This window comes from Rhinoderma darwinii, chromosome 6 (genome assembly GCF_050947455.1).
Source record: "Rhinoderma darwinii isolate aRhiDar2 chromosome 6, aRhiDar2.hap1, whole genome shotgun sequence".
Classification (NCBI taxonomy): Eukaryota; Metazoa; Chordata; class Amphibia; order Anura; family Rhinodermatidae; genus Rhinoderma; species Rhinoderma darwinii.
This window is the reverse complement of record NC_134692.1, coordinates 32664102-32687130: the sequence shown is the minus strand read 5'-3', so window position 1 is coordinate 32687130 and position 23029 is coordinate 32664102. Positions and strand designations below refer to the sequence as shown.

Here is a 23029-nt window from a genome sequence, read left to right as displayed (position 1 = left end):
GAAGCCATAATTAAAAGATCCCAGTCATGTAGGAGAATTATAGCAAAGTGGCAGAGCAAAGCGAACTCTGGAGATAACACAAGTGTACAGTAAAAGATTAGAGCGGTAAGTGCTGGCAGAAGGATGTTAAACCCTGAATAAGAGGAGGGGAATTTTACAATTAAAGCACATGTGAATAGAGAGTTGGCAGCAATGAATATATAGAAGTGGTCATGAAAACCTGTGAATCGAACAATGATATTCTGAATAAATTGCAATAATAGAAGGGATCAGTCCATTTAAACAGTCACCTAATTCACCCTGTACTACAGCGCGGAGTTCTCTATACACAGACCGGAATCCGGGGTGTATTGCCTACTACATATTGTTCCTGTATTATATTTAAATTACATTTTCAACATCTGCAAAACTGATCTCCTTATAAGAATTTTTGGTTTCTTGCTGCCAACATAAATATAGAAGAGAGACATGTGGTGTTGTCATTCGTACAATGTTGCCATTGTTAAGCATGGGAAAGGTGAATGAAAGAAAATATGTGTATTGTGCTACCTTTTCCAAACACTTAAAGGGAAAAGGCACCTTAAAATGTTCGCTTGAATTACATGTTCAACTTCTCCTGTGAACGTTTACACAGAATATTTTGTCTTGGTTTCAAGCCAGAATTCCATACATTCCAGCAGTCGAAAGTCTGAATGGTTTTGTGCCTTCTGACATTATGCAGTACAGGTGCATCATGGGAATGGGATAAATGGTTATTCAAAAACCCATCACCCAATTAATGTCACTGTAAAAAGACACACACACCTTTCTCTCATTTCTAAATGTGCATGGAAAAAAATCATGAAATATTAGTTTTTCATACAGGCCACTAAAGCAATAATAGGCTGACAATTTGTTTTCTGCAGCCCACTTGTCCGCTTTGTTGTGTAGACTGGGACAGGCTCAGTAGAGGGTTGGGAATTTAATGATCCCTCTATTGTTCTGCTGGAGGCCTAGATAAGGCAGAATAGCAACACTATACACAGGTAGGGTTCTGTATGCATCTCCAATGTCCCTGCCTTCCTGGAGATGGGAATTTGTCTATAGACACTTTTCTGCCCATTTATTGCAGCTGCCATAAGCCACACACAACTTGCTGTACTGTATATACAGACAATGTAAGGAAAGGGGGGGGGGTGTGCGTGTGCGTGTCAATTCTGTCCACTCCCAGGAAAGTTTTCAGACATAAAAAATAGATAGATAAAATTTTCTACAAAAAACCCAAAACACATTTCTCTCCTACATACATACATCTATCTAATTAATGAAAACAAAATGAAACGCCAAAACCTAAATTGCTTCCCGTGATTCAACAACCGCAACGGAATCAGTGAAGAGATCAAAACATGGAGAGGATAGTTTTCGATATGTGTAGTAGCGCATGAGTAGTACAATGAGGCCTAAATATTATACTTCTCGTGAATATGTAGGGACAACTGAAAGACTTACACCTATAACGGGACAACAGACGCTGCACATACCTAAACAGCTGTCTCTCTTCTTGTCTCACTAGCACCGGCCTTCTCCATAGTGCCACAAGTCAGCTCTGTTACATCTTAAAGGGACAGGCCTATATGAACTTGTCAGTGCTCAGCCTGTGGCTGATCATTTCTGATTATGTAAACCTGCTCAGAACTGCCACACCTTGCCTGTGTTCTTTGGATCCTGATAATCTGTAAAGGTGTCTTTTGTTTGATTTGACCCCAGACTGTTTGCGGACTCTGCCTTCCCTTGCCTGTAACTGTCTTATGTTGCATGACCTCCGTCAGCCCTAAACTCGGATTTCTGTGATCATGCTTCTGTTTACCGATTCCGGCACCTCACTTTGGAAATACCATCTGCAAATCCTCAGTGGTTGCTATAGGAGACTGTGTTCCTTGCACGAAATCCATACTCCCTGTAAAGTAAACATTGCAATATCCCTTAGACTCTGCCCCTATGGTTTAGCTTAGCAAAATCCAATAGCGACAGAGTGGGTCCACAGGTCTGAATGTGACATCAAGGCCCCAATATCCTTATCCATTTGAACAAAGTCGTTTCTCTGAGGATTTTGTTCTATAATATAAAATATCCTGGACAAACTTTATTGACTATGCGGTATGACATAATTTCTAATAGTATTCAACCCTTCTAGAAACATTTGCAGGCCTATTAATGCTAGCTCTGCTCTACAACTGTATATACATTACTTACCATGATGCCAAATTTCGGGGTGCCCATGAAAATAGGAACCAATTCCATGACCAACAAATTGAGGACAGACTGTGAAATTGTTCTCTCTGGCAATATGGCTGTAGAATGAATAAATACAAAAGTAAATTAACATATAAATAAATACATTGAAGAGTTGTCACAGGATAGAAATTACTTCCTATGGTGTAGAAGTCTCACATATTGCTATGTTGTTCTTTGTAACTATATATGTAGTGGATATACCATTTTATACAAAAGATCCCATATAAGAATCCTTTCTTACTTCTGCAGCATTAAGAACAAATTTCTCCTATTTACTAAATTCTAGAAAAGACTATATTTCACTAATGTTGATGTTTTATTTAGAAGTTTCCAGAACCAAATCTTGAAATAATGTATAGTGCAGAGGAGGTAGTATTTTAAAGTGAGTGTCCAACTTTTAACACTAAGTTTTAGGAACAACATTCTGTGCGGATTACTCTCTTAATATATCTTTATAGCAGCCGGATACAGAGCCCGAAGGCTGGATTAACACATCAAGTATTTGTTGTAGATTTTGATGCAGATTTCTGAGCCAAAGCCAAAAGTGGATCCAAAAGGAAGTAGAAGCATAAGTTCTTCCTTTATATTTATTTTTAATCCCCTCTGGCTTTGGCTCAAAAATCTGCAAAAAATACGCGAAGTGTGAATCCAGCCTAAATATCCTGCATTGACGTAGAGATAAATGATAATATTCTGGGTGCCTGCAGTCTCCACTAGGGGGAGCTTAGGAGCTTACAGCATATTGTTTTATAAAGAAGTTTAATGTATAAATTTAATGCAGTAAGTTCCCCCTATAGAAGGGGATACAATGTAAGCAAATATCCACAGGGGAGAACATACAAAACTGCATGCAGATGTTGCTCTATGTATGGATTCTTTCCTTTAATCAAGGGATATGCAATAACTTTTAAATGCAAGAGACTCCTATGTAAATCTCAGTTTATAGAATTTCTATTGCCTGATGAGTATTATCTTCTAGTTCATTTCCATTCACTGACAGGCAAGCCAAAATCTTGAAAAGGGCGAGGAATTGAAACACAAGCAATCATAAAACTTTAATAACCCCAATTAAAGAGAACCCGTCAGCTCTCCTGACAGGTCTGTTTAGTAAATACTTGCATTCTCCATAAAAGAACCACTCTGCATCACACTGATCCTCTTTTATTCCTCCTGGAAATGTATGAATAAATTGACAACTTGGTGTTAACACTACCCTTGTCAATGGGGATGTACCTATATGCTCTGAGACTGTCCAATCAGTGCTGATAGGGTCAGATTGTGTAGGAACACACCCTATTGACAAGAGCAATAATAACGCCCAGTTGTCAATTTATTCATACATTACCAGTAGGAATAAGAGAAACAGCACAAGACAGAGTTCTAAGAAAATATGCCACACTATTATTTAATGGAAAATACAAGTATTTAGTAAAAAAAGACAGCTCCTCTTCCAGTAGCCACGAAGAAGGATTAAGAGACTTCTATTTTCTTGAGTTCAGGTTAGGACACTTGTCAAGAAAATGGGTGGAGTTAAAGCTAATTTGCATTAAAAAGTATTTCTAGGATATTTTGGAGGTGTTCCCTGAGTGAACAGGGGCGGAGCTTAAGACGGCAGACAATTTGGATTCAAATGTTAGTAAATATGCAGGAAAGATGGAATGAAACAAGGCCCCTCCTTACTATGTTGGCACCATATGATGCCCTCTACACTTCATGAAGGTTATACAGCTTCCAAACAGAATTTCTAAAAAATATACTTTATGATAGCGGTGAAAAAGCTAACACTTGAACATTGAGCATGGATTAATGAAAAACAGGTCTGCTTAACCAACATGCTCAGTTTCTATGAGGAGGTAAGTGCAAATCTGGAAGTCTGTCATGCGACTGATGTGATATATCTGGGATTTTGGAAGAGTGTTTGATACTGTCCAAGAACAAAGAAGGAGACCCCAATAGTTGGTGGGCACATGAACTATATATAATACTAAATGCTTGCCGGCAAAATAAGCCCTCTTTTTCCAACTATCATGAAAAATCATTTGATACTGTCCCACACAAGTCTTGTTTTAATGCTACAGAGACCGGGACTGAGGGACCATGTATACACGTGGGTAAAGAACTGGTTAAGGGACAGAAAACAAAGAGTCATTATAAATGGTACCTATTCAAAATGGGCTGAAGTAAGCAGCGGTGTACCACAAGGATCGGTGTTGGGCCCAATTCTTTTTAATCTCATTAATTACCTTATGGATGATATTGATAGCAAGGTGTCAGTTTTTGCTGACAATACAAAACTTTGTAGGCTACTTAAAACTCTGCTTGATTGTAAAATATTACAGAAAGACTTGGATAATCTGGCAGCATAGGCAAAAGCATAGCAAATTCATTTTACCATTGATAAATATAAAGTAATGCACCTAGGCTGCATTAATAGTATTAATGCCTATACATTAAATCAAATAAAACTGGGAATAACAGAAGGAAAGAAGGACCTGGGTATTCAATGCCAAGCAGCAGCTGCAAAAGCAAATAAGATTTTAGGGTATATAAAAAGAGATAAAAACCTGAGATTCAAATGTAATATTACCCCTCTTTAAGTCCCTTGTAAGGCCGGATCTTGAATATGGGATTCCGTTTTGTGCTCCACATTGTAAAAAGAATATAGGAGACTTGGAGAGGGTTCAAATGAGGGCGACTAAATTATTAAATAGGATGGCAGGTGTTGCTTACAATAAAAGGCGTAGAAAAATTGGGCTGCTTTAGCTTGTAAAAAAGATGCCTTAGGGGTGATCTTATTAACATGTATAAGTATATGTGTGGTCAATACAAAGAACTAATACATAATTTGTTCTTTCCAAGGACTCTACTAAGGACCAGGGGACATTCATTGCGTATGGAAGAAAGGCGTTTAAGACCTCAATATAGGAAAGGGTTCTTTACAGTCAGAGTAGTCAAACTATGGGATGCCCTACACCAGGAGGTAGTAATGTCAGATACTATCTCAGCATTTAAAAAAGGTTAGATGTTTATTTACTGACAAATGGCATTGAGGGTTATAACTAATCTAGCAATGAAAGACGTGTAATTGATTAAGAAGTGTTGAACTTGATGGACCTGTGTCTTTTTTCAATCGTTGTAACTTTGATGTCAAATTTTTACTTTTTTTTTTTTTAGGTTTATACAATATCTATAAAATCAAAGCAAACTTGTGAAGGTCTGTATACTGGTAACACATGCAAGTAAGATTTTCAAGAGGTTTGAAGTCTGCTCAATATTACAACCTCAGAAAATGATGCAGGACCAGCAGAGGTTAACGCAATGGTAAAAGAATAGATTACTGAAAATATTATGCTAATCATATGCAGATGTGCGGTTATCATAAATATGCCCGATTCATTAAGACCTATTAAAATTAATTTGGGCAAATAATGTTATGCTTAATACAGGATCACTATAAATGGCACGGAGTATAATTTCTGACAAATTAAATGCACTTATTAAAGTGATGAATTTATATCGACCAACACATATAGAGAAACAATTATGTAACCAGCAGATCATTCAGTAAAAAAACAAACAAAAAAAACGAAGAAAAAAAAAAATCCAGATACTTTATAAAAAAAAATATTGCACGTATAACTGACCGCTTCAGTGTTTTTTAACTCCACCATAAGTGCCCCCCCCCCCCATACAAAAAAACAAAACAGAACCTCTTTACTAGGAGTTTCTATAATTTGGAAAATAAATATATTTGGTGTTAAGGCCATTCGATCCATGGCGTATTTATTTTTAGATTCCTTGCTAAGTAAAGGTTATAAAAGTCTAAGCCTCCTTGTCTTAATCAATGGGATCAAAGTGTTAGGTATAATGCATGTCTTAAATACCGGATTGCTCATCTGATATACTTCATTAGCCGATAAATGTGGCCTTGGAAGACTGGTACATACTGTATTGGTGCCATAGGTCGGAAATTCTTATAACTTTCTTCTTCAACGGAGGAAAATGGACTCTGGATCGTGGGCTTTGACAATTGTGGTGCTGTTATAGGGTCTTGAGGCTCCAAGAAATAGACGGTTACATAGTCATGAAGCCTATTAAGTTTAAACCTATTAACCTAGTTTGATCTAGAGGAAGACAAAGGAAAGCGCCTGTGGGGTAATTGCGGATTTGGGATAAAAAAAAATCGTACTTTGAGCATAAGAATAAATACCAGGATCAACTATGCATCAAATTAATCGAATATGTACAACTCGTGTTGCATTCTCAGGAATACTGCCTGTGCCATGCGCATCACAGGAAAGACAGCGGGAGCTTAGGGAGTTAAATGCATGGCTGAAGTCTTGGTGTAGAGGAGAAGGATTTGGGTTCCTAGAGCACTGGGCTGACTTTTCATTGGGGTACAAACTGTATTCTGCAGATGATTTGCACCTAAATGGAAGGGGGTCCGCTGTGCTGGGGGAGAGAATTCTAGCTGGGGTGGCGGAGTATTTAAACTAGGGCTGAGGAGGGAGGTCAATGTAGAAAAAAAAGGGGTAGCCAGGTTAGAGAGGGGTCAGACTATATTGGTGGGGGGAGAAACAGAATGTGGGGAGAGGACTAGACAACAGGATAAGGAGATCCTTTCGTTACAAAACATCAGTGTAAATAAAAAGGACCGATTAATGTAAAATCACATTTCTGATAATAAAAGTGAAAAACTGACAGGCAAGTTAAAGTGTATGTTCACAAATGCCAGAAGTCTAGCAAGTAAAATGGGGGAGCTGGAGGCCTTGATACTGGAAGAAAATATAGATATAGTTGGTGTTGCTGAAACATGGCTGGACTCTTCACATGACTGGGCTGTAAATCTACAGGGTTTTACACTTTTTCGTAAAGACAGGACAAATAGGAAAGGTGGTGGTGTATGTCTGTATGTGAGAAGTGATATGAAGGCGAGTGTGAAAGAGACAATAGTGGGTGAAGACTGTGAGGAGGTTGAAACCTTGTGGGTGGAACTAGAAAGGGAGGTAAACACTGAAAAAATTACTTTTGGTGTAATCTATAGACCCCCCAATATAACTGAGGAGATGGAAGTTCAGCTATATAAACAGATGGAGCGGGCTGCACAGGCGGGTACTGTAGTGATAATGGGAGATTTTAATTTCCGGGATATTAATTGGTGTCATGGTTCGGCTTCAACTGCAAAGGGGAGACATTTCCTCAACCTGTTGCAGGAAAATTTTATGGGCCAGTTTGTGGAAGACCCGACTAGAGGAAGCTCTGTTGGATCTGGTCATTTCTAATAATGCAGATCTTGTGGGGAATGTCAATGTTCGTGAAAACCTCGGTAACAGTGATCACAATATAGTTACATTTTACCTATACTGTAAAAAACAAACGCAGGCTGGGAGGGCAAAAACATTTAATTTTAAGAAAGCCAATTTCCCTAGGATGAGGGCTGCAATTCAGGATATGGACTGGGAAGAACTAATGTCAAATAATGGGACAAATGATAAATGGGAGATTTTCAAATCTACTTTGAGTTATTATAGTGCAAAATTTATTCCTACAGGTAATAAGTATAAACGACTCAAATTAAACCCCACATGGCTTACACCTTCTGTGAAAGGGGCAATACATGACAAAAAAAGGGCATTTAAAAAATACAAATCTGAGGGTACAGCTGTAGCCTTTGTAAAATATAAAGAGCTTAATAAAATCTGTAAAAATGTAATAAAATTAGCAAAAATACAAAATGAAAGGCAGGTGGCCAAGGATAGTAAAACAAATCCTAAAACATTCTTCAAGCATATAAATGCAAAAAAGCCAAGGTCTGAACATGTAGGACCCCTAGATAATGGTAATGGGGAGTTGATCACAGGGGATCAAGAGAAGGCAGAGTTACTAAATGGGTTCTTTAGCTCTGTATATACAACTGAAGAAAGAGCAGCTGATGTAGCCGGTGCCAGTGCTGTTAATATATCAGTTGATATACTGAATTGGATGAATGTAGAGATGGTCCAAGCTAAATTAAATAAAATAAATGTGCACAAGGCTCCGGGACCAGATGGGTTACACCCTAGAATTCTTAAAGAGCTTAGTTCAGTTATTTCTGTCCCCCTTTTCATAATATTCAGAGAATCTCTAGTGACTGGTATAGTGCCAAGGGACTGGCGCAGGGCAAATGTGGTGCCTATTTTCAAAAAGGGCTCTAGGTCTTCCCCGGGTAATTATAGACCAGTAAGCTTAACATCCATCGTGGGGAAAATGTTTGAGGGGCTATTGAGGGACTATATACAGGATTATGTGACAATAAATAGCATTATAAGTGACAGCCAGCACGGTTTTACTAAGGACAGAAGCTGTCAAACTAACCTAATCTGTTTTTATGAAGCGGTGAGCAGAAGTCTAGACAGAGGGGCCGCTGTGGATTTAGTGTTTTTGGACTTTGCAAAGGCATTTGACACTGTCCCCCATAGACGCCTAATGGGTAAATTAAGGACTATAGGTTTAGAAAATATAGTTTGTAATTGGATTGAGAATTGGCTCAAGGACCGTATCCAGAGAGTTGTGGTCAATGATTCCTACTCTGAATGGTCCCCAGTTATAAGTGGTGTACCCCAGGGTTCAGTGCTGGGACCACTATTATTCAACTTATTTATTAATGATATAGAGGATGGGATTGATAGCACTATTTCTATTTTTGCAGATGACACCAAGCTATGTAATATAGTTCAGACTATGGAAGATGTTTGTGAATTGCAGGCAGATTTAAACAAACTAAGTGTTTGGGCATCCACTTGGCAAATGAAGTTTAATGTAGATAAATGTAAAGTTATGCATCTGGGTACCAACAACCTGCATGCATCATATGTCCTAGGGGGCGCTACACTGGCGGATTCACTTGTTGAGAAGGATCTGGGTGTTCTTGTAAATCATAAACTCAATAACAGCATGCAGTGTCAATCAGCTGCTTCAAAGGCCAGCAAGATATTGTCGTGTATTAAAAGAGGCATGGACTCGCGGGACAGAGATGTAATATTGCCACTTTACAAAGCATTAGTGAGGCCCCATCTAGAATATGCAGTTCAGTTCTGGGCTCCAGTTCATAGAAAGGATGCCCTGGAGTTGGAAAAAATACAAAGAAGAGCAACGAAGCTAATAAGGGGCATGGAGAATTTAAGTTATGAGGAAAGATTGAAAGAATTAAACCTATTTAGCCTTGAAAAAAGACGACTAAGGGGGGACATGATTAACTTATATAAATATATTAATGGCACATACAAAAAATATGGTGATATCCTGTTCCTTGTAAAACCCCCTCAAAAAACAAGGGGGCACTCCCTCCGTCTGGAGAAAAAAAGGTTCAAGCTGCAGAGGCGACAAGGCTTCTTTACAGTAAGAACGGTGAATTTATGGAATAGCCTACCGCAGGAACTGGTCACAGCAGGGACAGTAGATGGCTTTAAAAAAGGGTTAGATAATTTCCTAGAACAAAAAAATATTAGCTCCTATGTGTAGAAATTTTTCCTTCCCTTTTCCCTTCCCTTGGTTGGACTTGATGGACATGTCTTTTTTCAGCCGTACTAACTATGTAACTATGTACTATGTAACTATGTAACTATGTGTTATCCATGAAGGACATACAGAAATATCTGGATCTAAGATTACTTTGAAACCACCACGTCTTTCCTACCTGGCTTAGATACTCAGACTTTTCAAACTTTGTTGAAAGTGTTTTCCAGTTTTATGTAAATAAAGCTTAATGATCGTATAAATGAAAAGTCTTATAACTGTCTAATATCCTTTATGTTTCGATTCCTCAACATTTGTCAGCTGAGAGCAGAACTAGGCATGTACAGGTTTTGCAGCCTGTGAATGTAAACAAGAATGTTCTCATTCACTGACTGCAAACTAATATTATAAAAAACGGTGAAGAATTTAAACAAAGTATATTAGTAAGATGTAAAACATTTTCATCTATACAGTGATTAAGCGTTCTTCACATAAAACATTTTTTATATGTATTCACTAGGCAATGGGTAGCCAGTGAAGGGACCTGCAGAGGACTGAGGGGAGAGGATGATTAACCGGACAGTGGAGTTGAGGATGGACTGTAAGGGTGCAAGAGTGTTAATGGGAAGGCCACAGGAAGGATGTTCCAGTAATCTAGGCAGAATATAATGGTTGGCATGTACTAGCCTTTTGGTTGACTCTAAGTAGTTGAGCCGGAGGTGGCATGAGGTGCATGGACTTCTGGTCTCAAAGACAGGGCGGATTCAAAGGTTATCCCAAAGCTGCAGACTTGTGAGAATGGGGAAGTTGTTGCGCGGTTACTGTTCCAGTAGGGGTTTTGAGTGGAATGAAGGAAAGATGATGAATTCAGTTTTTTCCATGTTGAGTTTTAGGAAGTGGGAGGAGGGGGAAGTCGCTGATAGACACTCTGCAACTGTATATCAGAGAGGTAACATCAGGGTCAGGGAGATACACTTAGGAGCCATTATTGTGTGTGTGAGTGTATGTAAATATATATATAAATAAAAAGTTTATGAGCGGTCTTAGGCCAAGGTATAGATAAAGAAGAGAAGTGGCTGGAACAGGTCACAGAAAATTCTTCATCAGGGTCAACGGCAAGTATTATCAGATAAGCCAAAATTGTGTGCAGAGAGTATTATGCTGGAACAACCACCAACGAAGGCTGAAGATAAGATAATGGTCGGAGGTAAATTGCTCATTTAAATAACACCAAGAGAGTCAATCACATAGGAATAGCCGGGGCACGGAGTATGAAGGCTTGTATAGTGCCAGCAATGGGGGGGGGGCATCAGGACTTGAGGAATGAGCGGATCTGGCAGCATTGCTACAGATTGTAAGAGTACCCATCCTATAGGGGTGGTCACTGAAAACCTAGGTAAAAAGTTTAGGAAGTACATTTCTTATAGCATACTTTCAATAAACAAGGAGAATGGATGTCTGAAGAATAAATCCAGGAATGTTCTTTGTCTATACCTTTGCCAGTCAACCCAAAAAATATTGCCAGCTGATACTCTCCGGATTCTTCCACAGACACTAGGGAGGTTGGCTTCAAAGGAGCAGAAAATATATTTACAATATCGGTTTGCAAAAGTGTGCAATTAATTTGGAGCAAGTAAGGATCGATATCAATTAATTTTCTAAAGAAAACGTTAAGGACTCATGTAGTATGGAGCCAATTTCATATATGGTACCTTCTAACAATTTTTTTTATGGCCAGTCAGGCAAAGTCTCGATGGAACATTGTTGGTGCAGAACATTTTCTGCCACTTCCTTTTGGCAAAGAGAATTTTTTTTCCAGAGATTGCTTGACATTTTTCCTAATGGTGACAAATAGTTGAGAAATGGAATCGGCTGCTGAGGATGCACATTGGGATGACAGCCATACAAGGCCAAAGACGTGTAGCACGCAAGGATTTGTGAAAGCTGCTGTTATATGCAAACTTCACCCAAGCAAATAATTGTACCCAGTTGTCCTGATTGGAAACCATATAAGGAATTATTCCCTCTCTGTTTTGCGGTCTGATGAGGATGATCGGCCGGGGAGAAAATTATTTGAATGTTGAAACTTTTAAAGGGAGATCTCCAGAACTTAGATTGTGCTCCAAAATCAGAGATAATTTCTAAAACAACTGTGACGTTGAAAAATTTCTGTGATAGAGAAGGGGACCAAAGCAGAAGGTAGTCTTTAAAGAAGCATAGAATGGAACGCTTTGGAAAAGAATAATGAGGAACAATGGGGAATCCCAAGTTTCAGGTGGGTCCATTATAAAATCCATGGTGTTGTGAGTCCAAGGAAGACTGGGGATGCAAACCCCACCATGCCCAGCCAGAGGAGATTAATGCATTTTCTGTAACAACCTTAATTCTAGGAAGCCATATCCAAGGAGCCAGAGAGCTACATGTATATTACAAGCCCTTACAAGTGCACACAGCTCATTATGCATACATTAAGTGCTGGAAGCTGTCATGTCATTAGATATAATTATATAATTACAAGATGTAAAGTTCCAAAAACAGGCTACAGTACGGCTCTAGCCGTTGTGTGTACATAATCACAGAAAAAAATAAAATCTTTAGGTAAAGCCATGCAAATATTCTGTCTTGATGGAAGGAGCTCTGAACTATAGTGTCCCTTTTCTGGAGATGTCCATTTTGGCTGAAATAAATCCTGATTTACAGTGTCTATTTAAAGCCCTTAAAGAGGCTCTTTCACCAGATTATAAAATCCCTATCTCCTATTGCATGTGATCGGCGCTGCAATGTAGATAACAGTAAAGTTTTTTTTAAAACGATCATTTTTGGCTAAGTTATGAGCAATTTTATATTTATGCAAATGAGCCTTTCTAATGGACAACTGGGCGTGTTTTCTCTTATTTCCAACTGGGCGTGTATTGTGTTTTTAGCAACTGGGCGTGTTTACTTCTTTCACTGCACAATCACACTGGGCTGGAACAATGAGAAGTGTAGGACACTGATTGGTCACTGATTGGTCAGCCTCATACACTCCTCTGTACAACACCCAGTTGGTAAAAAGTAAAAACACGCCCAGTTGTCCATTGAGAAACTCATTAGCATAAATCAAAGCTAGCTCATAACTTGCTCAAAAATGATTGTTTTTCCAAATAAAAACCACTGCTGTTATCTACATTACAGCGCCAATCAGATTATGTAGGAGATAGGGCATTTATAATCTGGTGACAGAGCCTCTTTAAGTCCATAATGGGCTTAAGGGTTGAAAGGAGAGAAATATAAAGGAAGAGATGAAATGTTATAAAAACAGGAGGTGGCGGATCATACATAGGACCGGTACGCATGGGAGGCTACAAAGGACATCCAATCATGAAGTATTGTAGGCCTTGGACATTGCCTTTATTTCAACCATCAGTTCTTCCAGTCGTTGCAGATGATGAATTTCCCTAAACCAGTCTGTGTCCATAGAGGGTGGATACTTTTCTATAACCTAGGGATAGCAAACCTGGCAGGAATGAGGAGAAAAGAAGAATAAGACTCTTTTTAGGAGTTTGAACGTGAGCCTGGTAACATAATTGTATTCCCCATGAAATAATTCTGGAGCATCTTTTCTTAGAACTATACGTTGTGGCATTCCTCTGTTATTCCTTCTAGAATTTTATAAAAAAAATGTACATCTATGTGTTACCAGTTGGGGGATTGTCCCTACACAGACTGATACTGACCAATCAGTGCACGGGAAAGGTAACGCCCAGTTGTCAAATTATTCATATTTCTAAGAGTCATAACAGAGGAATGGCACAATGTACACTTCTAAGAATAGATGCTACACAATTGTTATTTTATGGAGAATACAAGTATTTACTTAAGCAGACATATCAAAAGAGGTGACAGGTCCTTTTTAAAGGGGCATTTTTTTCTATGTGATTCGACCAATCATTTAAAATTATCTAATAATATTTGCACTATAGATGTGTTATTTATTTGACATTGCAGACCTCCTACATTCTATCTGTGTATCTTAATAGACATGAATAATAAAGGTTGGCTATAAATAATGGCCTCTTAGGTTGGCCATAAACAATAGAGAAGTCAGCTGAAGTCGCTGATATCAAGTATATCAACAATCAACTTTCTCATGAATGTGGGAGCCTGCCCACTGTCCCCCAACAGCAGATGTTGGGGGAAGAGGGATGGAGCATGTTGGATTTTAACATGCCCAAATTTTTAGTTCCCAGAGGAGAGCCTTATTCTCCTCTCCCCATAGAGATGAACATGCATTCTCAGCCAAGAATGTAATTGGCAGATATCGCTGTTTGGCTGATAGCTATTACGTGTGTATGTGTTATGTGACCTTGCATACAACGCTGAGCAAAACGAAATGTGGTTGGTGGAAGCCCTCACTGTAACTTTAGCCTTTAGATTCATTCAAAGACAAAAAAAAAATGCTTGCACTCTTTCGCTAATAAGTAAAATTTCCTAAATAATAGCTCAAGTAGCAGAACAAATATAGATATTTACCTCCATTTAAATGAGGAACTGGATATTTTTTTTTTTACCTTTAATAAGGCACAAAGAGCTAGAATAAGCATTATAACATGGCCTTGTATTATTTCCTCCACATTGGCTTGCAAGATTATGCCTGACTCCAGAGCAGGTTATAGAGTCAGGCTCCATATTGAGAGGCCTTACCTGAGCAATTCTAGATTCTCAGCTACCTCATTCCTGGTCATAGTCTTTAAAAGTTTCAACATCTACATATAACTTGCGATGCACCCATCATTTTCCCAGAAGGGGCTCCTGACAACTCTTCTGCTCAATACTCCGTGGATTCTGTAGCATGGTAATGACTTTGTAAACCAACATATAAGACTTGGTCAATGAAGAGACTGTAGGCTAAGTTCTGGGCTACTGACAGACTTGATTAGGTTCATAGAATTCTAATTTTACATGATTTCGACCAGTCTACACAAACAGTTGTTCTGTGTAGGGTCAAAGAAGAATAAAGGCATTATGCATGGAGCTTAGCTTCTTGGTCCAAAGAACTACTTACAGATATACACTATCTGGCCAAAAGTAGGTGAACACCTGACCATCACACCTATATGAGCTGGTTGGACATCCAATTGCACATTCTTTTGTGGCTATTCCAGCCTCCACTCTATTTGGAAGGTTTACAAGAGTATGTCTGTGGGAATTTCTGCCCATTCAGTCAAAAGAGCAGTTGTGCGGTCAGGCACTGATCTGGCACTAGAAGGTCTTGCTCAAATTCAGCTTTCCAATTAATAGAAAAGGTGTTCGATAGGGTTGCAGTGAGTGCTCTGTGCTGGCCACTCGAGTTTCTCCACAACAAACTTGTTAAACCATGTCTTTACGGACCTTGCTTTGTAAACAGTGGCACAGTCATGAAGGAACAGGAAAGGGACTTCCCAAACTGTTGCCACAAAGCTAGAAGCTTACAATCGCCTAAAATGTCTGTGTGTGCTAGAACATTAACCTTCACTGGAGAAAGGGCTCTTGGACCAAACCCTGAAAAACCACCCCAGACCAGTTTTCACCCTCCACCAAATTTTACAGCATGCGCTATGCATTCCTGTAGGTTCGTTCATCAGACTGTCAGATTAATCACTCCAGAGAAGACCTTTCCATTGCTCTTTCTCATGCTTTTGACCACAACCGCAAAGGCTTGGCATTCTGCAAGGCGATTATAGGCTTACGTGCAGCTGCTTGACCAATGAAACTCATTTGATTTAGCTTCCGACAACCGTTCTTGTGCTGATGTCGCTGCAAGAGGCAGTTTGGCGATATCTAGTGAGCAATGCAACAGAGAATAGGGGATTTCTACACATCACACACTTCCGCATTCGGCAGCCCTGCCCTGTGAGTTTGCAATGTCTACCGCTTCTTGGGTGACATCTTGTTACTCCTAGAAACTTGCACTTCAGAACACCAGCACAGACAGTTGACCGGGACAGATCTAGCAGATCATAAATATCATGAACTGACTTGTGGCAAAGGTGGCATCCTAGGACAGTGCCACGTTTAAAGAGAACATTCCACTATGCCAGACCTGGACAGCGGAGTGCACCATGTTATAGCCACTGCTGCACAGACCCTGGAGCACTTTAACCTACCTGTCTAGCCTCCTCATTTTTGAGATATTGGTGCCGTTATTATTGGCGCCTGATATGTAAAATTACCCCCTGTACTGTCTAGAGGCTAGACGGGTAGTTTAAAATGCCCAAGGGTCTGTGCAGCAGTGCCTATAACATGGTGCTCTCAGCTGCACAGGTCTGGGGTAGTTAAAGAGAACATTTCAAGTCCCAGAGCTCTTCAGTATGACCCATACTACTACTACTAATGTTTGTTTATGGAAAGTGCATCCTTATAATATATTAGTTTCAATTTCCTCCAATTGCTTCACAACTATAGGTAAGTCAGGCCTGAACAAATGTTAGCAAGGGCTAAGAGCCAGTTACTAACCATAGAAATGATAAAGCATTTGTACCCACCGATCCGGTTGAACCTAATCTGTATATTCTTGCAGCAGTCCACTTTACCCCAGTAGTCACAGTCTTCTTCTAACCTATCCTCCAATAATCACAGCAGAGCCTTCCCACCTTCCCTCAATAGTAACAGCAGTGCCTCCTCCCCCCAGTAGCAACTGCATATACTTAATTGCCACATGCTCCCACATTGTACTGTCTGGTGGAAGGAAACTACAAGTGAGATATTATTGGCTGCTCCATGTAGCTTTACTGTTAGCTGGAAAGCAGACACATACAGTGCCAATTTTCTAGCCCTCATGTAGTCTTGTTCTTTTCCTATCCCTGGGTTAAGTACTGGTTACCGTTAAGTTTCTTTTTCCTTTAGACTTGTTGGATATTTTCTCTATATGGTAAGATGATAAACGGTCAGCAGTAAGTATATATATATATATATATATATATATATATCACACACACACACACATACATACATACATACGAACGCACACACGCCTGTGCAAAAGTTTTAGGCAGTTGGGAAAAGTGCTGCAAAGTAAGAATGCCTTCAAAGGGAGATGTTTCGTGTGTTTTTTTTTGTCAATTAACAAAATACAAAGTGAATGAAGAGAAATCAAAGTCAAATCGATATTTCGTGTGACCACCCATTTCCTTCAAAACAGCATTAATTATTCTAGGTACACTTGCACATAGTCATGGATTTTGTAAGATTATAGTCAGATGTATGATTAACCAATTATACCAAACAGGGGATAATGATCATCATTTTCATATGTAGGATGAAACAGTCATTAACTGTAACATAAAAAGTTGTGCAGGAGGTTTAAAACTAGATAAGGAACAGCCAAACTCTGCTACAAAGGTGAGGATGTGGAAAACTGTCTCATGTCGCAGGTCCACCATGGCAAGACTGAGAACAGCAACAAGACACAAGGTAGTTATACTGCATAAGCAAGGTTTCTCCCAGACAAAGATTTCAAAGCAGATTGCAGTTTCATGATATGCTGTTCAAGCTCTTTTGAAGAAGCACAAAGAAACGTGCAATGATGAGGACCGTGGACACAGTGGTCAGCCAAGGAAACAATGCAGCAGATCAAAGACACATCATGCTTACTTCCCTTTAAAATCGGAAGATGTCCAGCAATGCCATCAGCTCAGACCTGGCAGAAACCAATGGGACCCAAGTACACCTTTCTACTGTTTGGAGAAGTCTGGCCAGAAGTGGTCTTCATGGAGGAAAAGCATCCAAAAAGACATACCTTCAACGTGGAAAAAAGGGCAAGTGACTCAACTATGCACGAAAACATAGAGACTGGGGTGCAGAAAAATGGCAGCACGTGCTCTGGACTCAGGAGTCAAAATTTGAAACATTTGGCTGTAACAGAAGGTAGTTTTTTAGCCTAAGGGCTGGAGAGCGGTACAATAATGTGTCTGCAGGCAACAGTGAAGCATGGTGGAGGTTCCTTGCAAGGGGACTGCATTTCAGCAAACAGATTTGGTCAGTGTCTTCAATGCTGAGAAATACAGGCAGATACATATCCATTATGCAATACCATCAGGGAAGCATCTGTTTGGCTCCAAATTTATTCTGCAGCAGGACAACGACCCCAAGCATACAGCCAATGTCATTAAGAACTATCTTTAGCGTAAAGAAGAACAAGGAGCCCTGGAAGTGATGATATGGCCCCCACAGAGCCCTGATCTCAACATAATCGAGTCTGTCTGGGATTACATGAAGAGACTGAAGGATTTGAGGAAGCCTACATCCACAGAAGATCTGTGCTAAGTTCTCCAAGATGTTTGCAACAACCTCCCTGCCGAGTTCCTTCAAAAAGCGGTTTTGAAGGTAAATATTGATTTGATTTCGATTTCTCTTCTGTTCATTCACTTTTGCACTTTTTTTTTTTTTTTTTTTTTTTAAATTAAATTCTGTTTTTATTTATCAAAAGGTGCATGACAGAGAAATAGAACATTTCACGACTCGGTGATATACATTTGTGACATAGGAGCACAAATGAAAATTATACAGACCTAGAGAATTCAAAGAAAGAGAGTGAACCGGGGAAGGGAAGAGGGAGAAGGGTATAGAGGGGGGACTTATCCTCAGCATCCACCCCATAAGCAGACGTCTCTTAGGAGGAATACGTAAATTCAGTTACACACTATTGGGACAGCAGAGCGATATACTCCGAAGAATTCTCAAAGCTTACCCAGGTTGACCACACTCACATAAACTTATCATGAGTGTCCCGCAAGGAAGCGGTAAGCTCCTCCATACATTTCACTTCCTGGATCTTCTGAAACCAAAAGGCGCACCGTGGGGGGCTCGACCTGTTTCCACATAGCCGGAATGCAAGCACATGCCGTGTTGAGCAGATGTCGTACTATTGACTTCTTGTATGTGGAGATCGGGAAGTCACACAGATGAAGCAGGAAGAAGCCCAGGGATCTGGGCAACGTATAGTCTGTAAACCTAGAAGCTACACTCCAAACCGTATCCCAGAAAGTTGTTAAGCACCGACAATCCCAAAAGGTATGTAAAAGACCACCGACCCCCACCCCGCATCTCCAACACAAAGGAGACACCTCAGGGTAAAATTTGTGAAGTCTGGAAAGGACCCTGTACCATCTCGTCAGAATCTTATAGCCCGCTTCCTGATTTTCTACTAGATATGGAAGACTGGTGAGTCATGGTATATAGTAGGGTACGCACATCCGCTGTAATACTTATGTCAAGGTCCACTTTTGCATTTTGTTAATTGATACAAAAAAAACTTAACACATCTACTTTTGAAAGCTTTCTTACTTTGCAGCATTTTTCCACAACTGCCTAAAACTTTTGCACAGTAGTGTATATATATCTAGTGTATATATATATCTACAATATATAATATACAATATATCTACCGAAAGTGGTCCAAGGAAGGACTGGTGACAAGGTCGTAGATGCCCAAGGCTCATTGATGTGCGTGGGGAGTAAAAGCAGACCCAAAGATCTACCTTTATCACAACAAATTGCAGAAAAAAGTTAATTCGTACAGTGCATTGCAATTTGTAGCATGTGGGGCTGTATAGCTGAAGATTAAGAGTGCCAATGCTGACACCTGTCCACTGATGAAAGTGCCTACAATGGCCACCTGAGAATCAGAACTGGAACATGGAGCAATGGAAAAATTTAGTCGTCATTTACCGGCTGAAGAGATGGCACCAGGATGCACTATGGATAGAAGGCAAGCCCACGAAGATAGTGTGATACTCTGGGCAATGTTCTGCTGGTAAATTTTGGATCCTGGCATTCATATGGATATACCCAAAATTGTTGCATACCAAGTACACTCATTTTTGGCTACGATATTACCTAATGTCCATGGCCTCTTGGGGCAGGATAATGTGCCTTGCCACACTGCAAAAATTGTTCAGGAATGGTTTGAGGAACATGGCTATTGAGGAATTTTAGCAAATTAATCTTTGTAGAACTGCTTTTAATTCCGACAGTCTGGAAGATATTTGTGCATGATCTGCTTGCTACCCGTCTTGTCACAGCTTCATTACTGGATTAATATCTGGAAACTGACTTTGCCAATCAAAAACTTTGATCCTATCCTAAGCCATTGAGACGTTAACTAGTTTTTGTATTTTGAATCAATGTCTTGCTGCATACCCTGGTCACACTTCAGCTTATGTAAAGATAATCAAGCAATTTTTTTATAAGAACTTTCGGTACCATGCATAATTTATGGGTACATTAATAAAACCAACTTGACTAGGTCAAAGGCAAAAAAATCTGCCAAGACTAACACACTATTTGACTGCTGTGCTGTATTTGTATTACATAAGTCATAATGGGACCTTTTCTGGACAAGCTTTCCTACTTTTTAATTAAAGAACTTCACAAAAAGCCTAAGGATTACTTTTTTTTTGGTACATGTGAGGTGAGCGCTGCGGTCACTCTTGGAAAGCAGTGGTTTCCCATATTTTTACTTTCTCACGATTTCCTTTTGGGCCCAGTCTCTTTCTCATTGAACAATGACCTTAGCTGAGGCTAGAGAGCCCTGCAGTTTACTGGATATTCTTCTCAGATGTTTTGCGACTTCCTATAAGAGGAAGCCTTTCGAGTATGCTGCTCCCTCATAGGAAGCTTCATCGCTTTTTCAAGTCTTCTCTATTTGGAGATTATGACCCTCATTTTGGTTCAATTGAGTCCCGAGCCTGAAAAATGGAGTCCGGAGTATTAGAAGTATACGGATATATTTCAACAGCTGGTTTTTTTTTTCTCATCTCTTCCAGAATTCTCTTTAGTCTGTGTTAAGGGTCAATATTTGGTGGGGGTTTTATTTAAAAGGCATGTGTAGTACAAGTATCAAATTGTAGGAATTGTATTCTTTCAAATCTTGGGGAAGCTTTATGAAGAAAAATGCATTACAATTCCAAAACAAATTCTGAAATAAAAAATGGCATGCGTGCGCCAAATTTATTATAGGGCAGATTTATTAAGACTGGAGTTTCATACGCCAGTGATAATATATAGAGCACTGACGTCAAATTAATTTATTAAAGGCGTGCTGTTCGTGCGCCAGAAAGCCGATTATGAGCTAAAATAGATTTCCGCTATATAAATGCCAGTTTCTAGATTCCTTTTCCAGATATTTTTTTTGCATTTTTATACCTATTGCCCTATTGCTATAGTTCACAAAGGAAAGCTGCTTGCACTATTAATACTAAATGTTTTCTTTAAGTCGCATGCTTTAGTGATGCAACTAATTTTCTGCAAATTCATTGGCTAAAATACAATGACCGTTTCAAGGGCTGATAATGGCTGCAATCACTCGAGTCAATCTTAAATACGAGCCTGGTCTAAGATGTAATTGCATTAACAAAATAAAGTAAAAATAAAACAAATATGGAATTAAAAAAAAATCTTAATTCTCTTTACACTGTAAATGTTACTGAAGTTATAGACGGCAGTCAGAGGCATTGTTGATTTACAAATGGCACATAAATCATTCTGTTTTCCTCACAATGAAGTTAAACTTATCTTGTGTTTCTTTTGTCAAAAGCAAACGTGATGGATTGTTATGAACAATAATTTATAGCATTGCACGTTCTCGTACAGTGAAAAGCTCGGTAATTGTAATTTACAGTAACTGTCATTCTACATTATGAAAATTGACAAAAGTGATTTATTTTCTAGCTTTACTCATTGTTTAAAATTAACTAATCTGAAAAAAAAAAAAAAGATTTTAATCATTTAATTTTTTTTATATTTTGCAAACATATATTTAAAGTGTGTATAAAAAAAAAATCACTTTCCCATTATTGGCTCATAAAAAAAACCATTCATAGGCAAGTATCAACAAACTTTAACTGCACTTGTTTTTTGGGGAACAGTGATCTAGTCTTCAATTGAGCTTAATAGAAATTGTACAATGACCGTTTCTACGTTATTTGTGATTATTAAAAAAGTTGCTTTTGTATAGTTCTAATTTTTTTGAATGATAGGACATCATTTTGTGAAAAAAAAATGTTTTAATCTTTTAATTCAGTCATGAAATCTGCCAAATCGAAATCTATTGTTCTTTATTTAAATAAAATATTTTCTTTCAATGGTAAAATTTTTATAGATACTTAGAAGAAAAAGGCATTTATGTGCAAGATAAAAAAATATAATCTAATTCTGCTCTGTCAAACAAATAATATTTTAATTATGTTGCTCTGGGCAAAAAATGAATTGTACATTTTTGCAATTTTTTTTTCAATAATAGGAACTTTCTTATAATGAACTTGGTCTGCATTGAAAGGAAGTATGGATTAATTATCTCCTGGGCTTACTGGGTTAATATTAATATAGTGCTCCCATTTTGTTGTTTTGTGTTTTTTTTTTCCATCAGATTCGGAATACATTAGAGAGATTGCTGAGTTATGGTATCAGAATATTCATCAGATGCGATCGGAATATAAAAACAGGACCAATTACCATTTAAGCATGCCAGACAATGACACAAAACAAATGGCACCCGTCTACTGAAATTTAAATGAGAACCATTTTGGGTACAGTTGTTTTCAGTGCTACATTATCTCCCCCCCCCCCCCCCAATTAATATTTAGACTATGCAAGCAAACTCACTGCAGCCTCATATTAGGAACCCGTTGTCATCTTCAATTACGTTCCTTATGCCTTTTTTTTAATTATGTTTTATTTATTTCTGTTAACAGGTTTGATTAATTCAAAAATGTATTTCCCTATACAAAGATTTATCAGGGTACAAAAATACATATATATATATATATATATATATATAAAAATAAAAATAGGTCTTTAGCAGCTCCTATTCACCTGGGTGTTGGCGTAGTGTGTGGGTCCCTTTTTTTTTTGTCAAGTCGTACACACACATACAAAAAAAGGGAACAAAGGTCAGCACCCAGCCGCCACTTGAATGTGAGATTTTTCTTTTTATTCCTCTTGATGTATAGCAGGCTCTGTGTTATTAGTCTTAATGATAGAAAATTGTAGTGTTGATACAAATTTTTTTTTCAAAGTAGTAGGCGGGAGTTCCATTTGTTAGTAAGTTTTTTCTGTGACTAAAAGCCACGGACAGTACATTTATGTAGCGGTAAAAGGCCTACAAGCTCTTTCCATAGCAGAGCTAATTATTCCTACTGTGACCTTACTGATCTGCGCTGTTCCGAGAACATCTCATCTGCGCGCCTGTTCCTCTGTGTAGATGGTGTCAGGGAATATGAAAAAACCCTATAATGAAACCATT

The 23029-nt window shown here is 38.7% G+C and overlaps 1 protein-coding gene and 1 long non-coding RNA gene across 4 annotated transcripts in view; one reads left to right on the top strand and one right to left on the bottom strand.

Moving 5' to 3' along the window:
• METAP1D (methionyl aminopeptidase type 1D, mitochondrial) overlaps positions 1–23029 on the bottom strand; it is a 143236-nt gene that overhangs the window by 16319 nt on the left and 103888 nt on the right. For both annotated transcript variants that reach the window (XM_075829458.1, XM_075829457.1), the window contains exon 7: positions 2233–2330. In XM_075829458.1, the coding sequence (XP_075685573.1) occupies positions 2233–2330 (98 nt within the window). The remainder of the gene's footprint in view (positions 1–2232; positions 2331–23029) is intronic.
• LOC142655381 (uncharacterized) overlaps positions 1–23029 on the top strand; it is a 58950-nt gene that overhangs the window by 26796 nt on the left and 9125 nt on the right. The window lies entirely within an intron of this gene.